Below are 15,002 nucleotides of genomic sequence, written 5' to 3'. Positions count from 1 at the left end.
GATGTTTATAACACAGCATGTAGACCTGGAAACCAATAAAAAGAGTCCAGTGATCGACAGTGTTGCTCTTGGCCTTTGTCACCTTATCACAATAAACAAGAGCACTGTGGTTTACTTTGAAGGCACTCTCTCTTTCACTGCCCTGCTTGTCTAAATAAACACCAGGGCAACAAATGCATATTAATCTGCCCAATAAAATATCTTTATCTATAAAACTTAAGGCCATAGGATATGAGTATTGGAAAATCAAATAAAAGCTGAAGAAATGTTGATTTTGAATGATAACAGCCTTATCAAAACACGAAACTCAAACGTCTCCATCAAATTATAAAAGTAGTCTTTTCACTTATGTTCCCTCCATCATACTCTCAGCACGACCAACACATAAGCAAAAACACACTATTTGGAAGCGCAATGTTCAGCAGATTATATGATTGAGTTCACTACATCGGCGTAATGTTCATGTATGCAGTCAAACGGTTGTAAATGACACCCAGGAGGGTTCAAGCAAGGTCAGTGTGCATTGTATTAGAGGTGCAAATAAAGAACATCCAAAAGAAAGAAATAAGACCTTATAAAGATAAGAAATAGAAACCTAAATATTGACAAGAATAAATGATCAGTTAAAACAACATGGACTTTATTCATGAAGGTTGTGTTGGATTATAAAAAGAAAGTCAAAGCCAAGTCCCTATTTTGGAAATTTGTCAGACTGGGGAAGGCTTTGCCTCAAAAATGTAAAATAATTGTGAATAAAATGCAGAAAACACATTGATGTGTGAAACAGTCAATTCAGCTGTAGTAACACTTGGTTTTGCCGTTGACTGACTCAATAGAAGAGTAGTGGTGTATCGATGTGTCTGATGAGCACTGGTGTCTCGGTGGAGGTTTTACTGCCACACTCAAAAGAATGTGCATTTGAGGTTAACTAGTTACGGAGGCTCCGTTTACACAAGTTTCACGTGGAATCGCTTTGCTTTTGCGTTTTTGTTCCAGAAAAGTTTTGTGTCTGCCACCTCAGTGTTTGGCTTGTTAAAATGGAGTTTTTCCTTATCAACTGCCTGCTCATGTGGAATTACTGTTTGTTTTTTTTTCTTTTTCTCTACATTTTATCTGAAAGTTTGCAAGCCAGGAGAAGACTATGTTCTATTTGGCATTGGATGAATAAAACTGAAGTGACATAAACCTGAAATGGCGAGCTGAAAACTCTGGTAAACACGTTAAGTTCCTGAGGGTACTCTTTAAACCAGTGAGGTTTTGAGATTTTGTGTAGTGCCATCATCACATTAAGGTCGCCAATGGTTGTTCATTGTTTGTTTCTTGTCAAAATGAATCATAGATCAATTCTCATTCTTTTCACGGTTAAACTGAAAAATTGTAGAGCAAAATACGTCATGATAAAGCCTATTCAATACACGTGAGGCTCAACATTGTTTTTTTATTTTACAATAGTCGCATGACTTCTGCTTTTGTACACTTTCCATTTTTGGGGGTCAAATAAAAATATTAAATACCATCTGGTAGAATACTCTGTACTAATGATATCTGGTGAGTAAAGCTAAAGCAAAAACCCTCACCCTAACCCTGAATCGGAATCTAACGGGTTGACGTAAGGACAGAAATGTCCTCAGTTGTATCAAGTCAAAAGACTGATGGGACATTGGTTATTTTTTCTGATCATGACGGTTTTGTTCAAAGCAGCCAGAACCACAGATGAAGCACCAAACTGCGTGTCAGGAGACACTTCTCTATCACGACTCCCTCGTTTGGGACAGCAACTCAGTTCGAACCACAGCAAAGCACCATTGTATGGGCAATAAAACCCTAAACTCTGACCCTCATTTCCAGCCCCATTCAACCTCGGCTGCCCACCGCCCCAGTGTGCGCTGGAGGTCATGCTCCAATGAGGCAAAAAAAAACCCCACACCATTGGCCAAAGCAGAACGGCCACCATGAGGTCACCAAACCGATAAAAGCCTGTTAAATCTGATTGCTAAAGTATTGAACTTTTCTCTCTTTGCCCTTAGAAATAGGATCCACTAACCCCGACTGCCACTCAATCTCTGTAAGACTCGATCCTACAATCCACTCTTCTTGGTAGTGTGAGCAGGGTCAGTAATAACTCAGGGTTTTTGTTATGTGGTTGGACGCTAATTGATTGGCAGCTGTATGAGCAATGTTAAAGGTTGACCAGGCTTAATTACGTTTTCCAATCATGTTTAGAAACAGTTGCTAAAGTGAATAAAAGATAAAACCAAAGGTCTTCTGCCGAGGCCCAGGGAGGAGGAGATTTTTCGGTGTTACCGAGAACCAAAGTGACTCTGGCGTTGTGTTGCCTCGATAACGGGGATCACTAATGTGATGACTTCCCAACTTGCACACGAGCCTGTTTCAATCAGGTTAAAACTTCAGTTTCAATGAGAAAATGATGTGGCGTGTGGGAGTCTGTCTCTGTGACCAGTCCAGAGTTCACCCTGCCTTCGCCCATTGTTGGTTAGGATCAGCTCCAGCACCCCAGGATCCCGAAGAGGATCAAGCAGGATCTAAGATGGATGGAGGCATAATGACCCTTTAAAAAACCCACTAAGGAAAATGTGTCTGTGACAGAAAGTTGTGGTGGCCTGGTTGTGAGAGGCTACATTTTGTTCTGAAAACATAAAAAGGCAAGCCAATGGAAGGAATAAGTTGATCTGGAAAATGAATTTGGTTCGAATCCAGAGGACTGAAACACAACATGGAGCTTCTGAAGTGTTCCAGATCAGAACCAAAATAATAATTAAACCTCTTAACTTCATCCGTCTCCCCGCAGATGATAATCCACATATTCCCAGTGGGCCCAACAGCTTTGGAAACCCTTCACGTTTGGCTGCAGTTTGCTGGTTATGTCATTCGATGCTACAATTTGTGTGCAGCCAACCAATAGTTGGATGGATTGAACATGATGAACACCGCAGGCCTCCATCGGATCGCCTGTGAAGATCAAAACCACCTCATCAAGCTGCCAAGAGAAAAATGCTGCTAGAGTGAAACTGAGAACAGTTTGCTTCAGGATTAGTCACATATCCTGACATAAGTTGAGGTTAGTTTAGTCAAGAATCATCAGGCAGAATCCGCCACATCTTCAGGGGACATTTTCACAAAGGGTGCATATTTGACAGGGTAAAGCCCAGAAAGCCATCAAAGCTTTTAGTCAAGGCTTATTTTCCTAAGGGAGAGTGGTAAAAGCTAAGATATTGGCCCAGATATCCAACATAAAAACAGACAACAACAGATAAATGCATCATTGGAGGTACATTAGATTAGAAGAATTTGGAGTAAACAAATACAATAAAATAGAAACTGCACAGTGGAATATTTCATGTTGTAGTACTTGAGACGGGTCTTGGCTTGCTGGTGGAGTGCAGCTCGGGGTTTTGGATCAAATCATTAGTAAAAAGAAATGCAGCAGAGTTTGAATGTAAGAATGAGTGCATGTCTGTCCAGATAGAGGACCCTGGAAATGTTGGTATTTCTTAAAGGTGGGCAACCACTGAGTTAGAACCTTTGGAGCAATGACCAACTGGATCATGAACAAGAGTTTTAATATAGTTTGTAAATCAATCGTGAGTTGATGGGAGATACTTTTATAGTTATTGTTTTTTGTCTTGAAGTTTGTGATGAAATGTGACGTTTTTAACTTCTCATTAAGTTCAAACCTGCGGTCATGAATCACTAAAGCTCAGCACATTTTGAACTGCTTCTCCCAGTAAGGTATCTGACCAAGCGTGGAGGTGGAATGTCTCGAATCAAGTTACATAACTTATAAATCAGATTGTGAACAATCTGGTGCATTACGAAAGCCTTCGGAAAGTAATCAATCGTACACAGAAAGATATATTCTAACGACTGAAAAACATTCTGGTAGAAGAATGAAACTCGGACCTTGATGAGGCGTGTATGACTTTCCTTTGGAGAGTCTACCTTTTTTTTTTTTTTTTTTTTTTTAAGAGAGTCTGAAAAAGAGCCGCAGCATGAGAAGAAAATGTATTTATTGAAAAGCATTTAAATCTCACGCAACAAAACAAATGAATGTTCTAACTCCGGGAGACAAATAAAAGAATGAATCTCCCAGAGGAAAGAGATGTCTTTCCCCCACAAATGTATTACTTCTTTTAATTCTCAGATTTTTCACCATTATTCAACCATTTAAGGATTCAAGGAGCTTTATCGTCATTTCAACACACGTAAACATGAGGTGAAGCAAAATTGGTAACTCTGGTCCCGGTGTCAGCCAATTACAGAGAGTAAAAAGTATTAAAATAACTAAGTATAAATAAAAATAACTCATTATAAAAACACTATAATAAATATATGATAATTAAAATGAAATGACACAACAAAATAATAGTTAAAGTGAGAGCTGTAGCTATCCATTCATCTATCTTCTGTACCTCTCCAATGGTGAAGGCAGCCAGAGGAGAGCTCTTACAAAAACCCAGGCAAACTCAGGGCGAAGGTGCAAACACCGCACAGAAATGAAGGCCGGTCCCGGCTCACTGCGAGCGCCAACCACTGCACCAACGTAGGAGCCGGGCTCTGCGCTATGAATACGGTTCAGGCTCAGTTTACAGAATGTTCTAAGTGAAAACACATCTTTTCTGCATTTTCATTTCAGAAACGTTTCACTCTTTTCCCAGTGATGTTTTGAAATTATGTCCGTTTACACGGAAATGGTAGAAATGGTGAAAACGATGTAGTAAGCATGCCAGGCCACACGTTGGTGATTTGTGTAATGAAACCACACACACATGCTTGCAGAAAACTACACTATAAACATCAACAATGGGAGTACACCGACATTTGTATGGATGGAAAGGGAAGTTGTTTTTTCCCCCAATGAAGTTGGATTACTATTACCATGATTGCCACCTATAAAACCACGTCCAGGAGAAGATGGACCGGGAGTCATGACACTCTGGTGGAAAACATTGTGTGGCTACTGAGCATGTGCAGAAGAACTATTTACTACGGATGTGATGCGCATGCACAGTAGCTGCATTTCAGAAAACTTGGACTTTTTCCTTTCTTTCCACAGAGACGTAGTCAGAGCATTTTCAAAAAGTTCCTCCTTGGGAGTGTTTTTTATAAAGTCGTTACTGTTGTGTGAATAGACACAGAAAAAACACAACAAAAGTTTTCTGTTTTCATTTGAAAACGTGGTGCAGTTATCGTGGTTTTGTTCCAGTGGTGTTTCTTAAGCGGTGTGCTTATGTATCGTTATATTACTGCTGAAATATTAAAAGCAGCCCGTGGCTGGAGGTCAGAGCATTGAGAGGAGTAATGAGCTCAAGCTTGGTTTCCAGAGAGTTTGTGAAACTTAAAATAACCGTGACATTTCATGGTCATTTTCATTTCGTCCAGAGCAAATCTCCCTTGAGCTGAATCCGTAGAGAGAACGTTTGCAGTTATTCTGTAAATGAGTGAGCAGGGTTCTCCTCTTCTGACGAAAAGGGAAGTTCAACCAAGGGTCTTTCATTCACTCTTGATGAGCACATGAACGGGGCACCCTTCTGGTTTCCTTTGGGAAATTATTCAAAATGTCAGGGTATAATTCATCAGATAACCAGCTGTCCAGATGTCCTTCTGATGAATTTATGATGATGTAAAAGAAGTCGTTCAAACAGACATGATGAAACCAACTGAATGACTTATTACAGGGGGAAAGCAAAAACACCAGAAACAGCCTTACTGCTGAAAGGTGTGTAATGACTGATCGGGGTTTCCACACCGACACAGGAAACTTGTGATTACTAGAAACCAGCAGGTATCACAACCGCTGACGCTTCTGACGCCGAAGAGCTGCACAGGAAACCTTTTATTTTTAGTCTTTCCGCTCTTCTTCAAATCAGTCCCACACCAGCTATGAGATAGAATCTCTCCAGCAGCCATATTGGGCCTGAATTAGACAGTTTGGAGCACAAAAAGAAATGAAAGATCATAGAGTCACACTTTGTGGATGAGCTAAAAAGATAGAAATCAGCCAACAAAAATCTAAAATGCATTCACTATCAAGTATCTTCATGTGAAAGGATCTTTGCGTTTGATATTTGAGAAATGTCCAAGCAAATGAGGACATTTGATGACTCAGAAATGTAGCAGAACAAGAAATATGCATGACAGCATGAGGATTTTTGCTTGTTTGCTCATTTTTCATCTTTTTTTTTTTATCAAGTCATATGGGGCCTCCTCCCAGTTCCAATGGGAAGCGACCAGGTTCATCCTGATCAGATGCCTGAACTACCTCACTCTCTCCTAATCCTCTGCCGTGAAGTGGCTCGACTGTCCCTGAGAGATTTGAATGAGCTCTTCTCACCACGAGGAGGAAACTCATTTCAGCCAAAAGTATCCCTGATCTAAATCGTTCCTTCATGTCCCCGGGAGACGGCAGGTCATTAGAGGACGGGTAAACTCATGGGGAGCGCCGTCGCTTTGGCTCTTATCAAAACACCACTTTCAGACAATAATTCAAACCTCAGCAACAGCGTGTGGACCACTTCATCTGAAGGTAAAGAATAAAAGCAACTGCAGAGAAAAGTCCAAAGATGCAGTCAGTACTTTAGGCCAAAGTTAAAGACTGCAAACTGCAAACTGTACCGTTTAGATAAAAAGAGATTAGAGAAAAAACGAGCAGGTTCAACTTGGCAGAGAACAACGGAAAACCTCGTGGAAGCATGCTGGAACACACGTATCAAACACACGCAATGTACTCCTTTTACTCCTCTGTGCATTTGTCAAGCCACAATCTGAATATATGGACTGATAGCCAATATAAACATAGTAAAAAGAAATATACATAAATATAGAAGAAAATATAAAGGGAAGGAAAAAAGAAAGGGAGGCAGACTTATAATTCTCAAGCTCTTACTTCTTTATGGAAAACATCAGTTTGTCTTGTATTTGAATTTGTTGTAGGAAAGGTGCTTTATGAATAGATTGATTATTTGTTTGATTGATGAATTCCCTTATGAATGGTAAAAGAGGGAAAACAAAAAAAAAACCTACTTTCTTGTTGCCAGTTAAACGTAGTCTTCGGGGGATCATCCTCCGGAACCAATATTTTGGACAACACTGTGAACTTTGATATCGACACCTGAGATAATTCTGCTTTAATTCAGTGGAGAATCTCACTCTCAATAACATTAAAGGAACTATTCAGAGGGAAACCTGTCATGATAGGCCAGTTTTGACACAGCAACTTAATTGGAAACTCAGAATAATAAAAAAGGCTTTCAAAAGGTTCTGTGGAACAATCCTGGATCCATCCATCCATCTCCTCCACACTTATCCGTTTCCGGGTGGTGGGGGTGTCAGTCTGAGCACCGTCACCCAGATCACATTGCACCATTAAGAACCTTCCTGCAGGTGGAGAGCCCACAGGAAGGTGGTGAGCCCACAGGAAGGTGGTGCCCGGCGTGGGACACGACCCCTCTACCTTGAGACTGAGAGTCTCATGCTCGACCTACTGAGCTCGCCGGGGGCTACAATCCTGGATATTTAAATTTTTCCTTTACGACCCATTCAAAGTACAGGAGGTTTATCTCAGATTTTATAGACAAATGCAGATGTGTTTCTATTGGATGCAGAATTAGGAGAAAATGCCCTGGCCTGAACGCTCTCTCACTCTCCGAGAAGAGAAAAGAAGAACATTATAAGTGGAACTATTCCAATATTTGTTTGAAGCCGATCAAGAGAAGAATGAATAATCAAAACCTTCATTTAAAGAAAAAAGCCTCCATGATGACTCGGAGCAGAATCACTAGTTGGAATCAAAGTTTCAGTGTCAGACCGTTTCATGTTGACCTGGCGAGGAATATCATATGACTCTGGAATCAACCATCAAGAATAACAAAACTTCTCTGAATCGGATTCAAATCCTGTTTCAACTGTGCACTCTTAAAAACTTCACCATACAGTCGTAACAAAGATCTGCTTTCAGGCTGCTGAACCGTTTCATTGAGCCTCAGTCTCAGCCAATACATCATGCCGTGAACTCGCTCCAAGTTTGGCTTCCCTGTTCCAAATATGGCCGCCAGATTTCCAAAACCTGCAGTGAAACTAAAGCGTCTCACAGCTTGTTTGGCTTTCCCAAAAGTCAAAACACCGGACCCTTGGTGGTGTCGCACTGTGGCATGAACGGCTCCTCTGAACTGTCATACGGCTGCAAAGGTCAGAGGAGGACCAAGGGCAGAGTGAAGACCAAACCAGGGGTCCAATAAAGACCAAACCTCCTCTGTGGTCACATCCTCACTGAGAGTGAGAATGACAAGGCAAGAGTGGCTTTTCACCCTGAACGCCCACATTTTAAGGTACAGCAAGAGGCAAAACCTACAAATAGTACTAGAAGAAAGAGCCAGCGGCTGAGAGGCCTTCAGATAAAGAGGAACTCTCTGACTTCGGTGTCTTTTCTTATCTTATATTTGGAACCTTCTACAGGCTAAATAGTAAATTAAGGAAAATCTGAAAAAAGATCACAGCTGCACAGTGTTGCATGTACATGTTATGTTTTTGTCTTTGTTTTCTCTTCTATGTGCTTTTTTATGTTATACCGGCAGCAAAAATGTTTGATATATGTTCAACATGTTTTACACACACGCACGCACGCACGCACGCACGCACGCACGCACGCACGCACGCACGCACGCACGCACGCACTTGATTCCCCTTCTTTAAAACAATGATGTTTCAATGATGAATTGGTTCCTTTCCCCACTTTTCCACAGAGTAATAATTGAAATAAAACAACACTCAATACTTCCTCCACATAAGAACTCTGCCACAATCTCAGTCCTGCTCTAACCCCACAAAGACCCGTCACTCCCATCCAGCTACCGTCCCATCTCCCTTCTCAATGTAGATTTAAACATCATAACACGAGATCACAGAATGGAAAAAATCATTCAACACATAATCCACCCTGATCAGACGGGTTTCATCAAAGACAGACACTCATCCACCAACACTCAGCGACTCTTCCACCTCATGGAATACTCATTACAACAACAAAATCCCTCTATCATCGTCACCCTGGTTGCAGAAAAAGCATTTGATAAGGTCAACTGGTCATTTCTCATCTCCACAATGCAAAAGTTAAGCTTGGGGAAACATCTATTAACTGGCTCAAAATTCTTCACACTGCACTTTCAGCCACTGTTACCACAAACGGACTAACATCCCAACCATTCATGCTGCACAGGGGCACTAGGCATCAGGAACAATCAATACCTGGAATACCTCCAAATCAAATCATCAATGAATGTCAAATCTAACACTGCAAACTTTGACCTCCATCTCTCACATTCCTTAATATAACCTCTACAAAAACCTCCTGTCAAAAATATACAAAATGATATCTAAATTAGACAGTACTATAACATTACCAACAACAAAATGGGAAACAGATTTATCGATTGCTCCTGATGCCGACTTCTGGAACCACATCATCCAAAACATCTACTCCATGTCAAAAAATACAAATGTACAACTAATACAGTAGAAGATTCTCCACCGAACACACCTCACTGGGCAGAAGATGTTTAGAATGGGTTTCACCTCAGAAATCTGGAATAACTGCACCTTAAACACAGCAGACACCTACATTCACGCCTTGTGGTACTGCACACCGGTTCAAAAGTAGTGGAATGAGGTCACCAAATCGGCCTCCTCCCTCATGGGCGGCCACACCCCCATGTCCCCCTCACTCTGTTTACTTGGCCACACATCAATAACAAACCTGAAGAAATCAAACAACAAACTACTCCTCACAGCCCGGACTATCGCCAAGAAAACCATAGTCGACAACTGGAAATCTAAGAAAAATACAAGCATCCCACAGTGGAAACACTTACTCATGCAACACCTCTGACTGGAACGCTCGCCCACTATCACTCACAACTCAACAGTCGAGCCTCTTTCAGTTTGGTCCCCCCTCTCAGCTTTCTACAAACATGAAATAATAACTCTGTAGTTTCCTGAGAGCCAATCCCCCCCCCCCCCCACGCCTCAAACCAGAAACTGATTTACATAATAATCAATTAACTCATTTAGTACTCTATTTAGTTTGCATCTCCATGCTTATTACACAATTATTACTATATGACTTATACTCATGCTACAATTGTCCTATTTTATATGTTATATTTATACAACTTTTTACTTTTAATATGTATGTATGTATGTATGTATGTATGTATGTATGTATAAACAGCTTTCAGACCACTTTTTACATCTTGTATATAAAACTCATATCTTTGTATCATATTGTCAGCTATTATTATTATAGTATGTATTCCGTTATTTGTATTATGTTATCTACTATATATTATATTATCTAAATTGTACATATTTCTTTATTTATTTTCCTTTCTCTCTTTACTTATAACTTAGGTATGTAATATTTGCATTATAACAACATTACATTGCTCAGATCGTGATAAGAAAGATTACCCATAAAATTAAAAGATTACTCATAAGTGCTTCTCTTTTTTTCCCCCCTTTTTTCTTTCTTTCTTGGGTTTCAGGTCCCCCAGCCTTATTATTATTATTATTAATACTATTTTTCAATTTATTTTCTATTGATCAATTTTTTTCTCATTAAGTATTATAATTTTTTCTCTCTTATTTATTTTATTTATTAATATTATATATATATTTTTAAATTTTTATCTTTTTATTTCAGTCTTTTTTTAATCTATAGATTTTGCACTGGAGCTTTGGTGCTTAGAGTTCCGGGGGGCTCGGCCCGGGGGAGCGGCGGGCTCGGGGCGTCTCTTTCTATTGGGCCCCTCACATCCAGAATGTGTAGTTATGAACCTCCACTATCTGGGTCAGCCATAAAGCTGGAGGGGAGGCTGCCCCCCAGTAGGTTCTGGAAGCTGCCCTCCACATGGGATTCTAACAGCTCCGGGTTGATCGTCTCCTAAAATGGTCTTTCGGTGGCTCAGAGGCTGAAAAGAGACTCGGACAGGGAAAATCAAAAGGAGAGTAAAGAAAACAAACAAAAAAGGAATAAAAAAATTAAATAAAAAAAATGGCATAAGAAAAGAAGTGAAAGGGGCCTGGGGGGAGGGGGCTACCGTGGCCTCCTCGTGTCTGCTGGGTTGGGTCCCTCGGCCTCTGTTACGCACCAAGGCTTCAAACTGAATTATATTAGTATTATCTATTTTATTTCTCCTTTCTCTCTTTTGTTATTATCATCATCATTATTATATCATATTTTCTTTCTCCATCCCTCCCCTCCTGCCACACACACACACACACACACACACACACACACACACACACACACACACACACACACACACACACACACACACACACACACACACACACACACACACACACACACACACACACACACACACACACACACACACACACACACACACACACACACACACACACACACACACACACACACTTTACTGTACTGTAAGGATATGTAAATATCATTGAGTGTATGCTGTCGGGGTATTGCGTTGTTGTTTGTTCATGTCTTTTGTCCTCTATGATGCAAAGCAAAAGAAAAAAAAAAAAAGAAAAGAAAAAAGATCACAGCTGACCAGCGTGTGACAAAACCTGTCATGTAAAGAATGAAAGTCGGGCCTGAATCTCAGCCGTGTGATTTTGGTCTGTTTATTGTTATTCAACAGAAAAGTTTTTTCACATTATTTTACACTGGGGGGATGAGATTTTCACTGTAAGTGCTTTATAAAGGGTAAAAATAGTGCTGTCAAAAGTGCTTTGTTTACTTCTGGGGTTTTCCCTCCCTTATAGCAGCATGAGCAGCGTCTCTGGATGCAGCACCGTGACTACAGAGCAGTACAGTACCAAGTGGAATAATATTAAGACAAAAAGTTCCCAGACGGCTGATTGAGAAAGTGAAAGTCATTAGTTTTACTTTGAAAAGCTGAATTTAACCACCACAGAAGAAATTCTGCAGCTAAACAGCAGGTTGCCATGTTGGCTGACCAGCAGCCACCAAACTGCTAAAGCTGGAGGAAAGACTGGTAAAATCTTTCTCTGGCTCTCCTGTGTACTGTGTGTGTGTGTGTGTGTGTGTGTGTGTGTGTGTGTGTGTGTGTGTGTGTGTGTGTGTGTGTGTGTGTGTGTGTGTGTGTGTGTGTGCTACAGTATATCATTGCCAATTTGTTCATGTAATAAATTACAACTTTGTTTGTAGAAATATTCAAATTCTCAAAGTGGTGGACCTGCACTCTAACAAAACCCAGACTTATGTTAGATGTTTATTAATTAATTTATGTTTTTATTATTTTGCTGATCTTGAAGCTAAAAGGACGTTATAAAAATAGTCTTTGAGTTTAAATATACTGTAGTCTCTGTGTGTTGAGTCGACATTAATACCGTAGGTGTACCTGAATAAATATCCATTACAAGCTTCAGTCTTCAGTAGAATAACAATGTGATTAATCACAATTAATTACAGAAGAATTGTGCAATTAATTAGTACATTTTTTTTAATCGATTGACAGCACTAGTTAAAAAGAAAAAGAAAAAGGCATTTTGTGTGATTCATATTCATTTCTGGCTATTGTAGACCGGATACGTGGTCGTCCAGATCCATTAGAGGTTAAAGCTCCAGACTTTTCCTGTTCAACTGCTGTGAAGAGCGGACGGTATGGACATAAATGGCGTCTAAGTTAACATCTAATCTAATCCACAACCTTAAAGTAAAGACATAATGTCTATGAAATGCCTGCAATCAGAAGTAATCAGAGTTTTAAGGGTAAAATCTGACAAATGCAACATTTGCCAGCGTGCTTTTAGTCTGAGGCGGCGCACACTTCCTGGAGGAGGTGCTGTCGGACTCACTTTGCATCAACGATGTCGTACAGGTTCTTTAGGAAGTCTGAATCCAGATGGTTGTGCTCTCCGGTCAGAGTGTGGAAGTAAACCATCACATACTCCTTCACTGTTATGTGATCCATCACATGGATGAAGTACAGCAGAGCCTTCACACAAACAAACAGACAAATTAGGTGTGTACAGACATCCATTACTCTTTTACAGTTTTACTTGAATTTAATGCTAATTCTGATTGTTTTTACATCAGTTGTGTCTTTAAAACTTCACTGGTAATTTTACCATTTGTTTTTTTTACAATTTTCCGGCAGTGTCAACGTGTTTGTATATTCACTCAGAGCTGCCATGCAATGTGCCCACACTCTATTGGGAGAATCTCCTGGTTCTGGTCCAAGGAGAGTTTGATGAATAAGATAGTCAATTCAGTCATGTAATACCACTTTGTACCACAGGAGGGTGCTGTGAGTCTTCCCGCTTTTATTCATTCCAAGAATAGAAGAAGTAGCAGCAGTTTCTACCACAAGTGACAAATGGAAAGACATTAAAGGTATGTCCGAAAAGTCCCTAACTCCTTATCTATCGACTGTACCTTAACCCTCTGGATGACGTCAAGGGGTGAAGGAAAGGTGTTAGGAGGCTTCCTAAAGGAGTTAGTGAAAGGTGTTAGGAGACTTCCTATAGGAGTTAGTGAAAGGTGTTAGGAGGTTTCCTAAAGGAGTTAAGGGAAAGGTGTTAGGAGACTTCCTATAGGAGTTAGTGAAAGGTGTTAGGAGGCTTCCTAAAGGAGTTAAGGGAAAGGTGTTAGGAGACTTCCTATAGGAGTTAGTGAAAGGTGTTAGGAGGCTTCCTAAAGGGGTTAAAGGAAAGGTGTTAGGAGGCTTCCTAAAGGGGTTAGTGAGAGGTGTTAGGAGGCTTCCTAAAGGGGTTAAGTAAAGGTGTTAGGAGACTTCATAAAGGAGTTAGTGAAAGGTGTTAGGAGGCTTCCTAAAGGGGTTAAGTAAAGGTGTTAGGAGGCTTCCTAAAGGAGTTAAGTAAAGGTGTTAGGAGGCTTCCTAAAGGAGTTAAGTAAAGGTGTTAGGAGGCTTCCTAAAGGGGTTAAGTAAAGGTGATGACGGTGGTGAGGCAGTCAGACTTTCACTTAGTGACGTCATAATAATGCGACGGCAGCTCAAGTTAGTGACGTCTGCCATGGTGGGGGAAGAACTACAAGTTTCTGAAAATGGACTACAAGAAGTTCATCTGTGTTCTAGATGATTTCAAGTTGTTCTAGGCAGATTATTGCTTTGGTAACTTACATGATCTGCTCCTTTTTCAGTCATCCTGAGTTTCCCTGAACGCTCCAATGAGCGGGTCCCTTTAAATCAGGGGTCTCAAACTCAATGTACCCGGGGGCCGCTGGAGGCGGAGTCTGGGTGAGGCTGGGCCGCATCAGGGATTCCACAAAAAAAGTTGTACAAAAAACCCTCAAACGTCATTATTAAGAGTTTTAATGATTTCTTCTGAACATGAATGGAACATTGAATGAAGATCACGAACGATTCTTCTGAACATGGTTTCGCTTGTCTACCCTTCTTATCACATATCTGAGCCACATTTGGGTTGAGAGAAGAAGCAGTTAAGACTCTTTCCATGTCTAGAACAGGGTCAGCAACCCGCAGGTTTTTGGTGCCTCGAGCTGTGGACCGTCTACTCTCAATGATACTGATATTAATGGATGTCTATTTTCATGTTATATGTATAGTGGGACATGGCACGTAATCTCGGAAGAACAGTTAATCACATCAGTCTCTCATGATCTGCAGAACCTCAAGCAAAATGAAGTAAGCAAATGTGGAAACCCTTTAATGACATCTGTGAATGATATAAACTTTTACTTTGACCCTCACCCATCATCACGATCACCATGGCAGGAGGAGACCCCACACAAAACCCTCTTCACTCCTGGTTGCCCACCCACAACTAATAAACCAAACTAAACTAGATGAATTAATTAATTACATGAACAAAGCAACAAAAACACAACACTACACAATCATTACCAACGCTACAAACCTAAAATAACCCCCAACAGAAGCAAAAACACGACAAACAGAAACTCCCATGATACACTGCAGTGCATCATGGGAGTTTCTGTCCGTCGTGTT

The 15,002-nt window shown here is 40.5% G+C and overlaps 1 protein-coding gene across 1 annotated transcript in view; it reads right to left on the bottom strand.

The window, feature by feature from the left end:
* gdap2 (ganglioside induced differentiation associated protein 2) overlaps positions 1-15,002 on the bottom strand; it is a 50,449-nt gene that overhangs the window by 15,159 nt on the left and 20,288 nt on the right. The window contains exon 11 of the mRNA XM_080478681.1: positions 12,868-13,007. Within this exon, the coding sequence (XP_080334807.1) occupies positions 12,868-13,007 (140 nt within the window). The remainder of the gene's footprint in view (positions 1-12,867; positions 13,008-15,002) is intronic.

Source organism: Lipophrys pholis, assembly GCF_963383615.2.
Source record: "Lipophrys pholis genome assembly, chromosome: 13".
In the NCBI taxonomy this organism is placed as follows: Eukaryota; Metazoa; Chordata; class Actinopteri; order Blenniiformes; family Blenniidae; genus Lipophrys; species Lipophrys pholis.
This window is presented reverse-complemented; position numbering and strand designations above follow the sequence as displayed.